This window comes from Bombus affinis, chromosome 5 (assembly GCF_024516045.1).
Source record: "Bombus affinis isolate iyBomAffi1 chromosome 5, iyBomAffi1.2, whole genome shotgun sequence".
Classification (NCBI taxonomy): domain Eukaryota; kingdom Metazoa; phylum Arthropoda; class Insecta; order Hymenoptera; family Apidae; genus Bombus; species Bombus affinis.
Genome location: NC_066348.1, coordinates 9318912 through 9334833, shown reverse-complemented (window position 1 = coordinate 9334833; position 15922 = coordinate 9318912). Strand labels below are relative to the sequence as shown.

The window sequence follows — 15922 nt, the reverse complement described above, 5'->3', positions numbered from 1 at the left end:
TTCCTCGTTCTCTGTGCTTCTACCACTTAAACTTCTCGCATCGCCCAAACTTCGAAAACATGGAAATCCAGACGAAAGCGTGAAATACGAAACTCGAACGGTAGAATGTAAAAATACAAAAATACCGTGCGAAACTGTAAATTTAACACTCGGTTCTGTCTTTACCGAGTATCTTCTTACATCTCCCAGTGGGTAGCTTTTGTAAATTACAATCCATCGAAATTTCAGACTCTTCGCGCTCTTTCTAGCATGTAGTGTTTACGAGTAAATGATTTATCGTTTCAGAATTTTAGTTACCTTTCGAATCGGCGTTCTTCGTCGGTGAATTTGCCACTGATCGACGAGCAACGTCTTGGAACGTGATAGGCGAGTAAATTCTTCTTTCCTCGGGGATGAACGTCGAATCTGCGGGCGTTGGCGAGACAATATTCGAACCTCTCCTGGACAACGTGTCCAAGCAATTTTGATTTTCGTACATGGTGGCTGCCGTGAAAGCAGCCGGCGTCCCTGCGGATACTCTCTTCTCGGTGTTTCTCGTGTTCCACTGCGTCGGTTCTTGAATGGTAATTCCTTTCGTCGACGACGATCTATGCTCCCTTTTTTCTAACCAGTAAGTCTTCATCGTGCCTGAAATACACGCGATATTCTGTGATCTGCACGTTTGGAGTCGTTTCGATGCCACCTTTTTCAACCATTTCGTCGGATCTCGATGATATTTGTAATATTGGATTGGCAACTAAGTGATTGCGGATTTTCCCATTAGATGGTATTGATAAAATCCGCAATCGCTTAGTTGCCAAGCCAATATTTCCCATCGAATTATATCTCATAATGCTAATTGCATACCTTTCCCCTTCACTTCTATCTCCCCTCGTTCTTTAACTTTATACGACGGCGACAATAGTTCTCGCGTGGATTCTGATATGTGTATTTGCATTGCCTGGCTGGTTGCCTCCATACGAGATGCAGTGTTCACCGAATCACCGAACAAACAATATCGTGGCATTTTCAAGCCGACTATACCGGCCACCACAGCACCGCTATGGATACCGACTCGTATTTGAAGATGAAGACCTGAAGTAGGAAATTACAAGAGTGTTATAATCGCTAGAAAAGAAGAAACAAAAAGAAGAGAAGAGATGAGTACGTAGGATAAAGGAGCCGCGTACGATTTCGACGATTTTGAAGTACGTTCTTCAAATGGAATTAAATATACGTGGTATCTGTACATAAATCAATTCTTCAAAACATTTTGCGAAATATATCGATCTGCTTAACGGGAGCAAAATTTTATCCGAAATATAGTTAAGTTACCTGCCGCAGAAATTTACCTGTGGATCGGTCTTTGAGGTCCGTTATCGCTTCGACCATATCGAGCGCCATATCACACACACGATCTGCGTGATCGTTCTCCTTCACTGGTGCACCAGATACCACCATGTAGGCGTCGCCGATGGTTTCGACCTAGCGGAACAAATTGCAACGATTGTCATCGAATATACGTGAAATATTCAATACCCTGGATGAAGAGAACTATCGAGATACGTGGAAACGAACGTTTGACCCTTTCGCTTCGGCAGTCCGGTCCGCCGAAGTACTGTCACTGAATGGAAACGCGCGCCAGTGATACGCACAGTGTGCGTGATTGCTGTATATACGTTTTCCTAAGTCTTAAATAACAATAATTCTTGTATATGAAATATCGTTTCACTGTCGATGAATTTAATAGACTTTTTACCATGAAACAGTAGACGATCGTTTGGATGTTTGAAATATATTGCGTGAAACGTTTTGATGTTGTTTCAACAACGAGTAACTTTAAGAAGCGATTGATCCAATATGTCAATAAAATCAACGGAAGATGTTCTGCTGTTAACGAAAAATTATATTATTGACTACAGATAGCACTTGTTTATGCATCATTTGGATGTCGGATATATGGGCTGCCGGACTCAGGAGTCATAAGCAGAGCTCGAAGCGAAAGGGTTAAACCAAACTAACCGTGCTGTGGTTCTCGAGTTTCTACAAATTGTCCATCTCCTCTTCTTTCGCTAAGAATAAAACGTTGCCGATGTTCCGACGAAATAATTAATTAAATTATTACTAATTGGTGTGACTGAAATATTCAACGATAATTTCTTCGTACGTAATCCGCTGAAATACTTGATACCTCGAATGTTACGTGTGGTGGTATTTTTGTTCTTGAACGTTTTGACGTTAGAAGAGTAGAATCGCATCGAGGATGACGGAGAAGAACGCAGCAAGATTTAGAAGGAGTTTTGAAAAAGACGCGCGGTTTCTTTTAATGATTGTGCGTCGCGTTCTCGAATAAAGCAAGAGAATGATTTTGAGGACGAATAAATGTCTAACTCTTACTACCTAAGAATACCTTATACACCCGGTTCCGTTCTGTTAACGTGTCGAAAAGGGAGTACATCGCGTTCAACATGGACACCACCTCCATCGGTGTGATTCTGCTGCAGATCTCTGTAAATGTCACTACGTCCGAGAATAAAATTGAAACGCTGTCGAACATCTGAAATAGTCATGATAGTGAAACGTGTTAATCAATCACGGTCAGAGATGATTATTTTTCTTCGACATCCATCGCTTTCACGTACGATAGCGTAAATGGTAGTCGTGACGAGAGGATACGGTACGTAATTTCGGTAAACGTAGCAATCAATAATTTGGTGATTATTTACAAAGGGGACGATCTGATCGATTAGTCATCTCGAAATACGTTGTCAAGGTCGGTATTCCGAACAATTTTTACCTGCACGCGTTATTGCAAAGTTTCTGTTTCAATGAAATAATTTAGGAAATGATTACCGATAACTTTAGACGAGAAACAATTTCTAAAATAATACGCTGAAATGTTCAAAAATTCGAAACTGTCGTGTACGTTCGTACATCGAATCGTCTTACATCGCGTTATAAAGTTCGAGATGAAAAATTCGAGTTCTAAAATTTTTAACATCGACGATGACGAGAAACTGGTTGCTTTATGACAAAGAAAAATACTTTCGTAGTATCGGTATTCGATGGATAATAGAGGATTTATCAGCGTATAACAGGCAACGAAGATTCGTCTTAAACCATTGCTCTTACCTCGCACGTGTCTATCGGACTCTCGCCGTTTCTCAAACGATCTGCCACCTGTTTCGGTATCATCTGATACAGCAATTCGTCCGTGCGTTTCATCTCCTCGTCCAACTTTCTCATAGACTCCTCTAGCTTTTTACTTTTCAATTGCTCCTGGTCTAAAGCTAACTTCAGTTCTACCGATTGTTGAGTGCCAGCAAGCATCAGATCTCTATAACAAAAGGGTCACGTGCTTTCTATCTATACAATCTGTTTTATCGTAATCATCGTGATACTGGTACTCCGCAGCAATCGTGTAACTGTTGCACTCGCTCTCGCACTTTGTATTTGCACTTACGCTTCACGTTTGCACTCGCACTTGCACTTTGTATTTGCACTTCGCACCTGCGTTTTCCATTCGTTCTTTGCGCCAACGTTTCGTACACGCTGCAGTTTCAGGTCTGCTCTCAAGAAGTAGACTGCAATGTGTACGAAACGTTTGCGCAAAAGTTAAATGCAAAATGCAAGTGCAAGTGCAAATGCAACTGCAAGTGCAACTGCAAGTACAAAGTGCAAGTGCAAGTACAAGTACAAAACGCAAGTGCAAATATAACTGCAAGTACAAAATGCAAGTGCAAGTTCAAGTGCAAGTGCAACTGCAAGTACAAAGTGCAAGTGCAAGTGCAAGTGCAAAGTACAAGTGCAACTGCAAGTGCAAGTACAAAGTACAAGTATAAGTGCAAGTGCAAGTGCAAGTGCAAGTGCAACTGCAAGTACAAAGTGCAAGTGCAAGTGCAAGTGCAAAGTGCAAGTGCAAGTGCAACTGCAAGTGCAAGTACAAAGTACAAGTATAAGTGCAAGTGCAAGTGCATAAGCAAGTGCATATGCAAGTACAAAGTACAAGTGTAAGTGCAAATACAAAACGCAAGTGCGAGTGCAACTGCAAGTACAAAGTGCAAGTGCAAGTACAAGTACAAAACGCAAGTGCAAATATAACTGCAAGTACAAAATGCAAGTGCAAGTTCAAGTGCAAGTGCAAGCTCAAGTGCAAGTGCAACTGCAAGTACAAAGTGCAAGTGCAAGTGCAAGTGCAAGTGCAAGTGCAAAGTGCAAGTGCAAGTGCAACTGCAAGTGCAAGTACAAAGTGCAAGTTCAAGTGCAACTGCAGGTTCAGGTGCAAGTGCAAGTGCAAGTGCAAGTACAAAGTGCAAGTGCAAATGCAACGATTACGCTGTTGCTGCCGAGAAACCAATATCATGACGTCTCGCCATCGCGAAAGTTTGAAGTCTAAAATTAACTATGATTAGAATTGCGTATAACAATGTATCGTGCTGATAAATCTCTATGGATATCGCGTACAAAATTCGTCTCTCAGTCGACGTCAATTGGTAAAGCACCATTTGTTAAGAATTGTAAAAAGTTAATTGCTTCTTTTCTTAGGAACAACGACTGAAATAGTAACATTCTGGGGCTTAATAAATAAAAAGAAAAATAGCAGCTTTCTAAAGTTTTCCAGTTAACCGATCAAGGACCAACATTCATCTGTGATTTCTTTTTAATCGATTCTCGCTATTCGTATCGTAATTATGAGAAGGGATTCCAAAAATTTGTTTAATATTCCTCTCTGGATGCTGTAATTTTTGTGGAATTTCAAAAAATTGAGAATCTATAGTACTTGAATAAACTATAATACTTGTTTGCTAGATTATTTTTTATGCTTCCAATTTACATAATATGTTCATTGTTCTAACATATTTCTCAACCTTGGCAAAATAATAATCTACGTCCTTTTAATAACGTTGAATTATTTTACTTATTAATCCCTAGTTAATCCTCTTACTTTTTCTTTTTTCCATTTATTGTTATTCTTGTTGCGTTAGGCTTTCGCCCGGTGCAAGCATAATTAATAAGCGATAGTAGGTAAATAAAAATTTAATTTGGAAAGAAGAAAAATAGATAAATAAAGAAGAAAATACGTAATACAAATTTAACAAATAAAAGTAAAAAGGTAACCATATTACAAAAGCATATAAATAGATGTGTAAGCAACAAGTAAATAGCAGATTGCATCAACAACAGCTGAACAATCAGTCCAATGATCCAGTGAACCCGACCACAAAATTATCGTACACCAAATAAGAATACACAAAATATAGAGACGTAGCTTTTTACATCTACCATACAAATTTAGCGGCGTAAGTTAAATAATATCGATAATATCCATGTCAATTTATTGTATGATAGATTGCTCGTACGCAGATTATAACAAAAAGAAAAAAAAATGATAAGTAACCATACCTCGATAAAATTTTCTCTGATGCTCGAATTTCAACGAAACAACATGTACATTAGGACAACTTAGGAAGGCAGAAGTAATAAAGAAATGCACTGATACCTGCTAAAGTCATGCATCGATAGATCATTAATGTAGAGACCAGTTGCGATCAGGGAATTCAAATCTGGCATAACGGGCGTACCAAGATACATCATCATCTTCCAGTTATCCATGTATATCATCTGACCTAATGAACGTCGTGGATATTTGTTACAAAGGTTCAAACAATCAATGTTGAAACGAAGAAATTGCTTTGTCTATCGTTTTTACGTCGTTTTTACGTTGTCTCGTATTTTACGAACGCGAAACACGCGGTTCACTGTATTCCTTTCGAATTAAATCGAATTAAATCCCCCGAAACGTTTACCTTCGAATTCGGAAAATATTTTAAACTATACGTGTTACTCGATAATGCGTGTTTTTTTTTTTCTCTAAATCGATGATTTTTAAATCGCAAACTAGAAGCTTCCATTAAATAACAATGTCTACGTATTGCACTTTTTATACGTACGTAGTCTGTTCCAAAAGCGTGTGCAAGATTTATTTATAGAAACATTTCTAGGTAACATTTTTCAGAATTAAAGCGATCGCCATAGTTGACAAAGATTTTCTTTTTTCTTAAGAACATGGGTGTTTTACGGCCTCGGTGTTTCAAACGAGTTAATAATTCTTGTATCGATAATTTGCTAATGGTTCTTCTCATTATTTCGCGTGTCTTAATGTCGACGAACAAGGCTATGTGTAACGTGAATATTTTAATAAACCTTCCAATCTACAATTGTGCAAATGTTCTTTCTCGGAGCTAACAATTTAAATTATAAGACAGACAGAGTCATTATCTTTGGAACAGACTATACATAAAATATAGAAAATAGAGTAAAAGAACTAAAAAAAATTTTTTTGTCACCATCGCCTATTAAATTAAAGAAAAAACGTTTCAAAATACGTCTCGTTCGAATTCTCTCGACATAACAGTTAACATAGAAAGTCACCGCTATCTTCTTCGTGTTGCATAAAAATGATTTATAGAAAGAAAATAATGATCTTCTTCGCGTCCCATAAGCGTTTCGTAATAGTTTTACAATAGCTTTTATGAAAACTTGCGAGACACTGCGTGTATATAATTTCAGGCGACGTGATAATTTAATCAAGAATTTAAATAAAAAGAATATACAGGGTGGTTGGTAACTAGTGGTACAAGCGGAAAGGGGGTGATTCTACGTGAAAAAATAAGTCGAAAATATAGAATAAAAATTTTTCGTTTGAGCCTTTGTTTTCGAGAAAATCGACTTTGAATTTTCGCTCGGTACGCGTGCACTTTATCACGTCTCGTTATAACAGATCTCACTGTAGATCGTTGTCTCGGTGGATCTTATCGCAGATTAAATTTGTTTTTGCCGTAACAGAAAATTAGGAATACATAATGAAATAATATGAAGTAATCATAAAGTTTATTATTACAAAAATTACTAAGAATGTTGCCCATTCTGCCGAACACATACTTCTGCTCTTCTAAATAATAATGTGACTTCGGTCACATTGGAAGTGTTTATCAACATAATATCCATCGAGACAATGATCTACAATGAGATCCGTTATAACGAGACGTGATAAAGTGCACGCGTACCGAGCGAAAATTCAAAGTCGATTTTCTCGAAAACAAAGGCTCAAACGAAAAATTTTTATTCTATATTTTCGACTTATTTTTTCGCGTAGAATCACCCCCTTTCCGCTTGTACCACCAGTTACCAACCACCCTGTAGACAAATTATATTGCAATTACGCCATATGAGGATGATAAATTGAGAAGAAATTTCAAAGACTCTGATTAGATTCATATTTGTTTCGTAAATTGACGACGACATAAAATCAATTTAAAATTGGCAAAGTTTTTACTGATATTAGAACTTTTTAAGTTAAAATTGTTGTTAAAGTTAGTAGAGTCCTTCGCATTGGTAAGCTAATTGATTCAACGAAATAATTAATATGTTTACGAAAGCCCGTAACAACGTGGCGATAGCAAATAAATTTGTATAAATTGCAGCAATATATTATTCAATAACGTGGTATGTTAACTACAGCCGGATAACAAGAGCTACGATCACCGAGTTTATTAGGCTTGGTTAATTAGAAATTAATTAAAAAATATACGACTGCCCGAAGTAATCGATCGAATAATTTCTGACAGAACACCGATCGCTGATTCATGTGTTTCCCGCTTTAGCCGTGAGTCTTACAAAGAAAATGCTTGTTTTTCGCTAGAACCGTTCACGTACCTATTTTATATACATAGATATACGTTATCTTAAATAATATTTCCATTGTTCGAAGTGATAATGTCGAAGGACACCGATACACGATCTAATCTAAGCAAAAAAGAACGAGCCTCGACGTAACAACGAATTTTTCGCCTCGTTGTAAGTGGAATATTTGTAAAAGCCTAAAACACAGTACGAAAAATCGAGATATACAATACACGATATAAACAAATGATGTAATGTTAAATTTTTTAACGAAACAAAAATAACAGTATCAAGTCGGAGAATAATCGATCTTTACAAGTGTAAACTGTTAAATGGAAATGTCAAAGGAATTACCTTTCAATCTCAAGGTCCTGTCATCTACCGAGTCGAGTTCGTCGCTCAATAAAATTTCGTCTTTCTGTCGATCTGGTGGCCGTTCTGTGAGAATTGGTTCCACGGTGACTAGCTCGAAAATATTATTCGTTCTGTTTAAAATCTGCAAACAACAGGTAACAATTATTTCCATGAATATCCGTAGCTTATTTTTACAATGTAATTTGGAATCTGTGAACCTAATTAAAGAAATGAGACCTAAGCGAAGATTGAAGTATAACACAAATTAAGTATAACAATTTCAGATATTTTTTCCGCATTATGTCCATTCTCTACATTTTTTCTCGTAATGTCCATTTTCTAAATAACGAATAAATTTTGCTCAGAAATGTGCAAACGTTCGTGGTTTAAATATACGGAGAAATAAAAGCTATAGATGTAAATTGTAACATAGAACAGGAGTAACAAGGAAAGACGAGATTTTGGCAAGATCCAATGAAGTAAACTGAAGAAAAGAGAGATTAAAGAATAACAAAATAGTAAGAAGATATTACCAAAGGGAAGTAGTTCGTATTGCCAGTTAAAAATACAGGAGAGCTGGAAAGGATCAAGGAATAAGGAAAAGCACAGTACAGAATGAACAGAGAGGTGACAAGAATAGAACAGTTTCTAAAAATATACGTACCGAGTGAAATTTGAATGCAATAAGTGGCCTGACAAGGTCGAAGAAGTGTGTAATCTTTTTGCCAACTAGATCGGGCAATATTACCATCAAAGAATTTCCGATACTCCTTACGATCATGTCTGATCTAAAAACGAAAGCTTGATTACGCGCTGTACACGCAGATCGATCGATAAAAAGATAAATAAACTTCGTCGGTAAAGATAGAAGCTTCGCCAACATAAGAAAAATGTTTTATTGTATTATTTATAAACGATGACAGTCTTGAGATTTTCTGGTCGAACAAGCATCCTGGAGGAATTGTTTGCTGAGACGTTTCTACATTGCCAGCATTGCAACCAGCTCTAGACATCGGCGATCTCTAGACATTCACCGAACGAAATATGTGCATTCTTTATGTTCCAATGTTCCAAATGAAATAATCCAACAGTTTTCAAGAAGAGCACATTACTTGACGTTTCGTCAGCGTTGCAACTAGCTTCGTCTAGACACGTCACCGATGCTGTAGCAGCCAGTTGCAAACTAGCTAATCAGCGATGGAATATGTAGATTCTTTATATTCCAATGCCCCAAGCAAAGTAATCTGAAGGCCACTGTCCACGAAGAGTCGCTTCGTAGACGCGCATTCGTATGATCTTAGACTGTGAATTTTGAATGTTTCAAGGTCCTCAAGTAAAAAGATTAAAGTGGATAACTCGTGGTAGGTGCTGCTAGTGTACGAGATTTTGTCTTCATCCGGGTTGCCTTCTTCTCAGTTAGGAATTGCGTAAAAATCCGGACTGTGAGTGTCGGGATTCAAATCTGGTCTTGAACGTTCGTAACCAGCTGCGCAAATCACAGCTCTGTCGAGGATAGGGTCCTTGTGTGGCAAGCCACGGGAAAGTTGAAAAGTTTGCTGTCAAGTGCCGCTACAGGATCAACCTGTATCGTCCATACAATATCCTCATTATTTATTGACAAATTGGATTTTCGTCGAGAACCTCGAAATATCGACGATGTTATTGATTGGCTGAAGACATCTCTTAGACGCGTTGATGTTAGCAATAGTCTTCCGCGCAGTGATCATCGTAATGTAACGTGCATCTGTCATCGAATTAAGCCGAATTTACACGGTTTCAGTTTGGAAGAACACGACGAACGAACGGTGCTCTCATGCTCGTCTCATCGGCGTACGAAACGAGGACGAAGGCAGCGTCGATCCACCCTGTTCCTCCAAAGTGAAAGAGCATAAATTCGACTGTGACATCGCCGGTAACACGTTGCAACTATAAAGAACGTAACGACAGAAGACGAAAGCGTGACATGTTAATAACGCGACAAAATGTATCCTGCTACAGTTGTAGATGGATCGTCCAATAGACCAAATGTCTTGCACGTCTATGAAGCGACTCTGATGGACACGACGTTCCGCTGACAGTGGACAGTGAGCCTAAGAGTTTCTAACGAGATTCCTCAGAATTTCACGGTTTGTTATTCAGTTTTCGTAAGTGTCCTGATACTCTATGAACGAAGATGTAAATAAACTGGCTGCAACATACCCGAAAACGATACAAAAAGGAAATATTTCAAACAAGACAGAGGCTCCTATTGGCAAATGCTTCTCTTCGCGTGTCATAGTCAGCGAGGCTTGGGTAAAAGCTCTGTTATCAAAGGTGAGCTGAAAAGTGACGTGCACGGTGTCGAATAGAATCTCCTCGCGCACCAGCTCGATCTGTAATTCCTTGTGATAAAAGTGTCGGGCCACCTCTCTTATCTGACCCATCGTGTAATAAACGAATCCGCGTCGTTTGCTCCTGTAATGGAGGGTCAGGCCTGCAATGCACGCAATAAAAGTAAATGTAGACCACGAATTCTATTCTTAGCCGACGATATTACGAATTAGTCTGTTTTTCTATTTTAACGCTTCGTAATTATAGACCAGTGAGACTGGGAGTAACGAGGATGACAGCGGACGATGAAAGAAGTACTTTTTGGCTAATAAACGCGCGATCGATGTTGCTTTGTTCTTTCGCTGGTAAAAATGTAAAATATAGACACCCGCAAGGGTCACACTGATCGACACGGAAAATTGAAAATCGGGCAAAAATTACTTCTTGACGTTAAAAGCGCTATTCTTTGTGAACTTGTGGAAATGACTGGTTTATCTTTATACAATTGAACGTTCATCGTGTAGCTGGACTAATGACGTCGCAAAGCTTATTATATGAAATGCAATTGATCGTTTTGCTTTCTGAGATGTGTGAAATCGCGAATCGCGTAATTTCGCGGTACATGCGATTCATTTGGAAATCGTTTACCTTGCCTCGTCTCGTTCTCGCAAATAAACGAAGGCGCTCTCATCCTAGGGTAGGAGAATTTCAGATATTCGTGTAAATTGTCCAATCCATTAAGGAAATCTCTTACGTGACGCCCAAGTACTGAAAGCACACGATCATAACCGTACTGGCCAACGAATCCTACGAAGTGTACACCCATCTGATCGAAAAATTCTTTTTCCGTTACGCCAAGTACCTGTAGTACAAGTTAGAAATGTATTCGATTGAATTAAACGATATCAATACACAGGGTATACAGTATAAAGGTACGTAAATGATAAGGTAGAGTAAAGCTTTTCTAATTAACCCATTAAAAAACCAGACAGTGAAATAGCACGTGATAGTCACGTAAATGTAACATTAGCGTGGAAACGTAGAAAGAAAGTCGTCTGTGTATTCTTTCAGGCTGCCAATGTGCAGAGTGAGTCACCTAAGAGTATAAACTGAAATGTTCTCGATATTATTAACCTGTTATTAAGCTGTTTTCGACGAGTATACTCGTCACGAAAAAATGACAATGTTTCGTGTTGTAGCGAGCCCTGTAATTCAGTAATAAAATTAAAAAACAGTCGTTTTATTATAATTCTTAATTCTTAATTCTATGTTATAACAGCCACGCGTACTCTGTGTTTGACGAGTATACTCGTCATCGCTTACCTTTTGCGACATATTTTAGGTACACGTTTTGCAGAGTTTTCAAAGAGGTCGCAACAACTAACTGGTTAATTATATCGGAAAATGTATCAGATAAAAGTCGAATGGCTTCAAGGGAAGCGTGTTTCTTTTAACGAAACATTTTATTTTTAAACCTTTTCCTTCGACTTTGTTCTTTTAAACAACGCGTGTCTCACCGATGTGTTCGTGAAAGCTTCTCCCTTCGTCTCTTAAATGAAAACTTGTAGTCTTAATGACATTCATTAACTACGCTGAATATGCCGAGATAAAATAGTCTTGTGGACAACTTGTTCGAAAAGCGAGTAGTTTAAAAGGCAAATGTGAACTTGACCATCGAAAAATAGCTATGTTAATTTCATCTTCTTTTCATTGTAGAAATTATAAAACAGATAAGACAACAGCGAAAAAACATTTATTTATGTATTATCGTTTGTTTCCAATTTAAATCCAAATGAAACATAAAATAAAACGATAAATTATCTGTGGCGTCGTTCAAATGACTTTTGTTTAAATAAGAAATCTTATTTAAGATTAAAATATTGTTTCGTTATATTATTTATTATTTAATCGGTAACTAAGATCTTGACCAACACTGACTATAACGATATACATATATCGAAATAACTTAAGTACCTAGCACAAGTATTAAGTACATAGAGCATTAGTATTAGTCTGATTAAACTTCATCGATACCTACTTCCACTAAATGTCCACTTATTTTTGTCTCCGACTACTGTAAGTCATGTGTTCCTTTTACAATCGATCATTAATCATGCACTTGCGCAACGAAATTAACAAACACATACGTGAATAGCCTTCTTCGCTAATCTCGGTATAAGGTTCTCGGGGTAGACTTGATGAACGCTGAAACTAGGTTGATCTACGGATGCTTGTCGTCGGATCTCCTCCCATCTATCTTCCCCGTACACCTGTCGTATGTACTCGGACATGTTTTCCAGAATTAGGCCGTACATCTTCGCTAATTTTCACTCGCTTCCTACTATAAACAGAAGAAGAATAAAAAGGATAGAGAATGTTAAAAACGAAGATAGCTTGATAGCTTGAGGTTCTTGTTTCATTTTTCACGCATCGATCTTTCCGTTGACATCAAACGATGGGATAAAATTGGATTTCCAGTTAAGTTATACGATTTATCTTGTAATTCGCCAATTTCTGTTACGAACGTTGCTTGCTATTCGATGTAACGAAGTACAAGTTGAAAAATTGCTATTAGTGGCACGATAAATAGTAAAATATTAGATTGTCCCAAAAGTTCCTTCCGTTTTATATGGGAATAATGGATGCACAACATTTTGTGTTTTATATTATTTGTATATATGTTATTTTATATTATTTGTAGTAGTAGAGCAAAATAATAGGAGCATAACATTTTATATTTTATGTTATTTCACTGAATTATGTATGGTCCATTTTGTAGTAGTAGAACAAAATAATAGAAGTATAACATTTTTTGTTTCTTATTATTTTACTAAATTATATATGGTCCATTTTGTAATAGTAGAACAAAATAACAGAAGCACAACATTTTTTGTTTTATATTATCCTATTGAATTATGTAGGATTCCTTGTGTAGTAATGAAACAAAATAATAGAAGTACAACATTTTTTGTTTTCTATTGTTTTACTAAATTATGTTTGGTTCATTTTGAAGTAGTAGAACAAAATAATAGGAGCACAACATGTTATATTTTATGTTATTTCAGTGAATCATGTATAGTCCATTTTGCAGTACTAGAACAAAATAATAGAAGCACAACATTTTATATTTTATGTTATTTCAGTGAATCATGTATAGTCCATTTTGCAGTACTAGAACAAAATAATAGAAGCACAACATTTTTTGTTTTATATTATTTCACTGAATCATGTATAGTCCATTTTGCAGTACTAGAACAAAATAACAGAAGCACAACATTTTTTGTTTTATATTATCTTATTGAATTATGTAGGATTCCTTGTGTAGTAGTAGAGCAAAATAATAGAAGCACAACATTTTATGATTTATATTATCTCATTGAACCATGTATGGTCCATTTTGTAGTAGTAGAACAAAATAATAGAAGTATAACATTTTTTGTTTTGTATTATTTCATTGAATCATGCATGGTCCATTTTGTAATAGCAGAACAAAATAACAGAGGCACAACATTTTTTGTTTTATATTATCCTATTGAATTATGTAGGATTCCTTGTGTAGTAATGAAACAAAATAATAGAAGTACAACATTTTTTGTTTTCTATTGTTTTACTGAATTATGTATGGTCCATTTTGTAATAGTAGAACAAAATAACAGAAGCACAACATTTTTTGTTTTATATTATCTTATTGAATTATGTAGGATTCCTTGTGTAGTAGTAGAGCAAAATAATAGAAGCACAACATTTTATGATTTATATTATCTCATTGAACCATGTATGGTCCATTTTGTAGTAGTAGAATAAAATAAATGGTACATGGTCCAATAAAATAATATAAAAGAAACAGCACTGTGCATCTGTTATTTCCTTATGAAACTAAAGGAACTTTGGGGGCAGCTTAATATGTCATATATGTGATAACATATCATCTATTTGATATATCGTTGTCAGCTCTATGATCAAATAATTTTCTATCGCCACAACTGAAATATACATTAATTCTTTATTGGTTTCAAATAATAATTAACAATAAATATATAATAAATACCTTCGCGTCTATGAACAATAGCTTCTATTTGAATTAATTCCAGTTCTTTTCCTCTTAAATTTTAATTGTATTTCCATAATAAAAGAGTTATGGATTAACGTGTCATATGTAGGAATTAACATTGCAGTCTCGGTAATCCGGGTCTCTTTTAGCCAAAGTTCTGTATTATCCGCGCTGCTTTGAACTTTATCATATCTTTGTCTTTATTTTCCTTTTTCGAGATTTTAACACAAAGAGTACGAAAGTGTAAGCAGTCAGGTGAAAATGATTAATCGACCCTTTAACCGATTAAATTACGAATTAAATCTAAATGCACAGTATTATGTTATCAAAATTTCTATGGTTTTATCATACGATTTATGAACGCTAATAGATCTTTCCGTATTATCAGAATTTTTGATTATCCGAGGTAAGCGCCGATCCGCATCACACCGTTTTCTTAAAAACGAAAAGATCGATTATGATCGTAAAAGCCAATGCGATGATTAGTCAAACTGTTAACGCAAAATATCGATCAATTATTATATCGATCGCTGAAATATAATAGATGTAATATAATATAGATAAGATAGAATATAAAGTTTGATGTCGCTGTCCGTAAAATATTTTTCATCCAAAGACGAACAGTCTTCTGCGAATGGGCCATGCAAGATTTATGACACAAAGCTCGTAATATTTCACCACTTTACATCTGTATAATGATTCAGCATGGAATTAAAATGAAATGCTTGTCAGATATGAGCAGAGTGCATTTGATTTATTTCCGAAATGCTTTACATTTCAAATGTTTCAACTTAATCTTCTTAAAATAGTTGATGCACCGTGTACAGAAAGAAGCAGAAATCCCAGAACGAAGACACGTTGAAACAAAGAACGATATATTTGTAAAAGGAAAAATCACATGGGGACAACAAAATCGTAAAAGTTGTAAGAAGTTAACTTTGCGTCGCGTACAGTTGTAACGTTACAATTGAATCCGATAATAATGAAACTCGTGCCTCGGTGATACACCGTAAAACGAAAACTATAAGAAATGTCAGAAAATATTTTATTATCGAAAAAGAAAATACCTCGATATCAGCGTAAATTTCGTATCTCTTAAATTCCTTCTTAAATTTTTATTCTGTGTTTTATTGTGTATTTTAATTGTAGCAAATTAATATGTATTTTAGTTGTGGTGATAGAAAACTATTTGATCATAGAGCTATCAATGATATGCCAAATATATGATACATACATGACATTAAGTTTAGGAAATTTATTAAATTTCCCAAAACCATAAGCTTCTTGCAACTTAACGCAACGACAAATAATTTAACAACAAATGAGATCTCTGAAGTACGGAATGTAATAATACGTATTCTGATTTATATTTAACGAATGATATTGTTATATACACAATATAGTATATCATAATACCCTACACGTTTCAAATTAATTTCCAATTTTCAACTTTGTTACGTACATTTAATGGGATTAATATTCGACGTCTGAAAACCCGAGAGATTTGCTTCCAGAATTTGCTTCTTCCAAGAAGATAGCGTAAAT

At 36.0% G+C, this 15922-nt stretch overlaps 1 protein-coding gene across 9 annotated transcripts in view; it reads right to left on the bottom strand.

The window, feature by feature from the left end:
- Nucleotides 1-15922, bottom strand: part of LOC126916338 (soluble guanylate cyclase 88E) — a 37542-nt gene that overhangs the window by 2687 nt on the left and 18933 nt on the right. For 5 of the 9 annotated variants that reach the window (XM_050722042.1, XM_050722041.1, XM_050722044.1 and 2 more), the window contains 11 exons: nt 12474-12667; nt 10975-11188; nt 10216-10489; nt 8681-8804; nt 8017-8158; nt 5480-5606; nt 3112-3316; nt 2390-2536; nt 1332-1464; nt 847-1074; nt 298-627 (listed from right to left, as the gene is read on the bottom strand). In XM_050722042.1, coding sequence (XP_050577999.1) covers nt 298-627; nt 847-1074; nt 1332-1464; nt 2390-2536; nt 3112-3316; nt 5480-5606; nt 8017-8158; nt 8681-8804; nt 10216-10489; nt 10975-11188; nt 12474-12641 — 2092 coding nt within the window. In that variant the 5' untranslated portion in view covers nt 12642-12667. Of the gene's footprint in view, nt 1-297; nt 628-846; nt 1075-1331; nt 1465-2389; nt 2537-3111; nt 3317-5479; nt 5607-8016; nt 8159-8680; nt 8805-10215; nt 10490-10974; nt 11189-12473; nt 12668-15922 lie in introns of those variants that run through there. The other 4 variants (XM_050722040.1, XM_050722043.1, XM_050722046.1 and 1 more) reach the window with 2 other exon arrangements.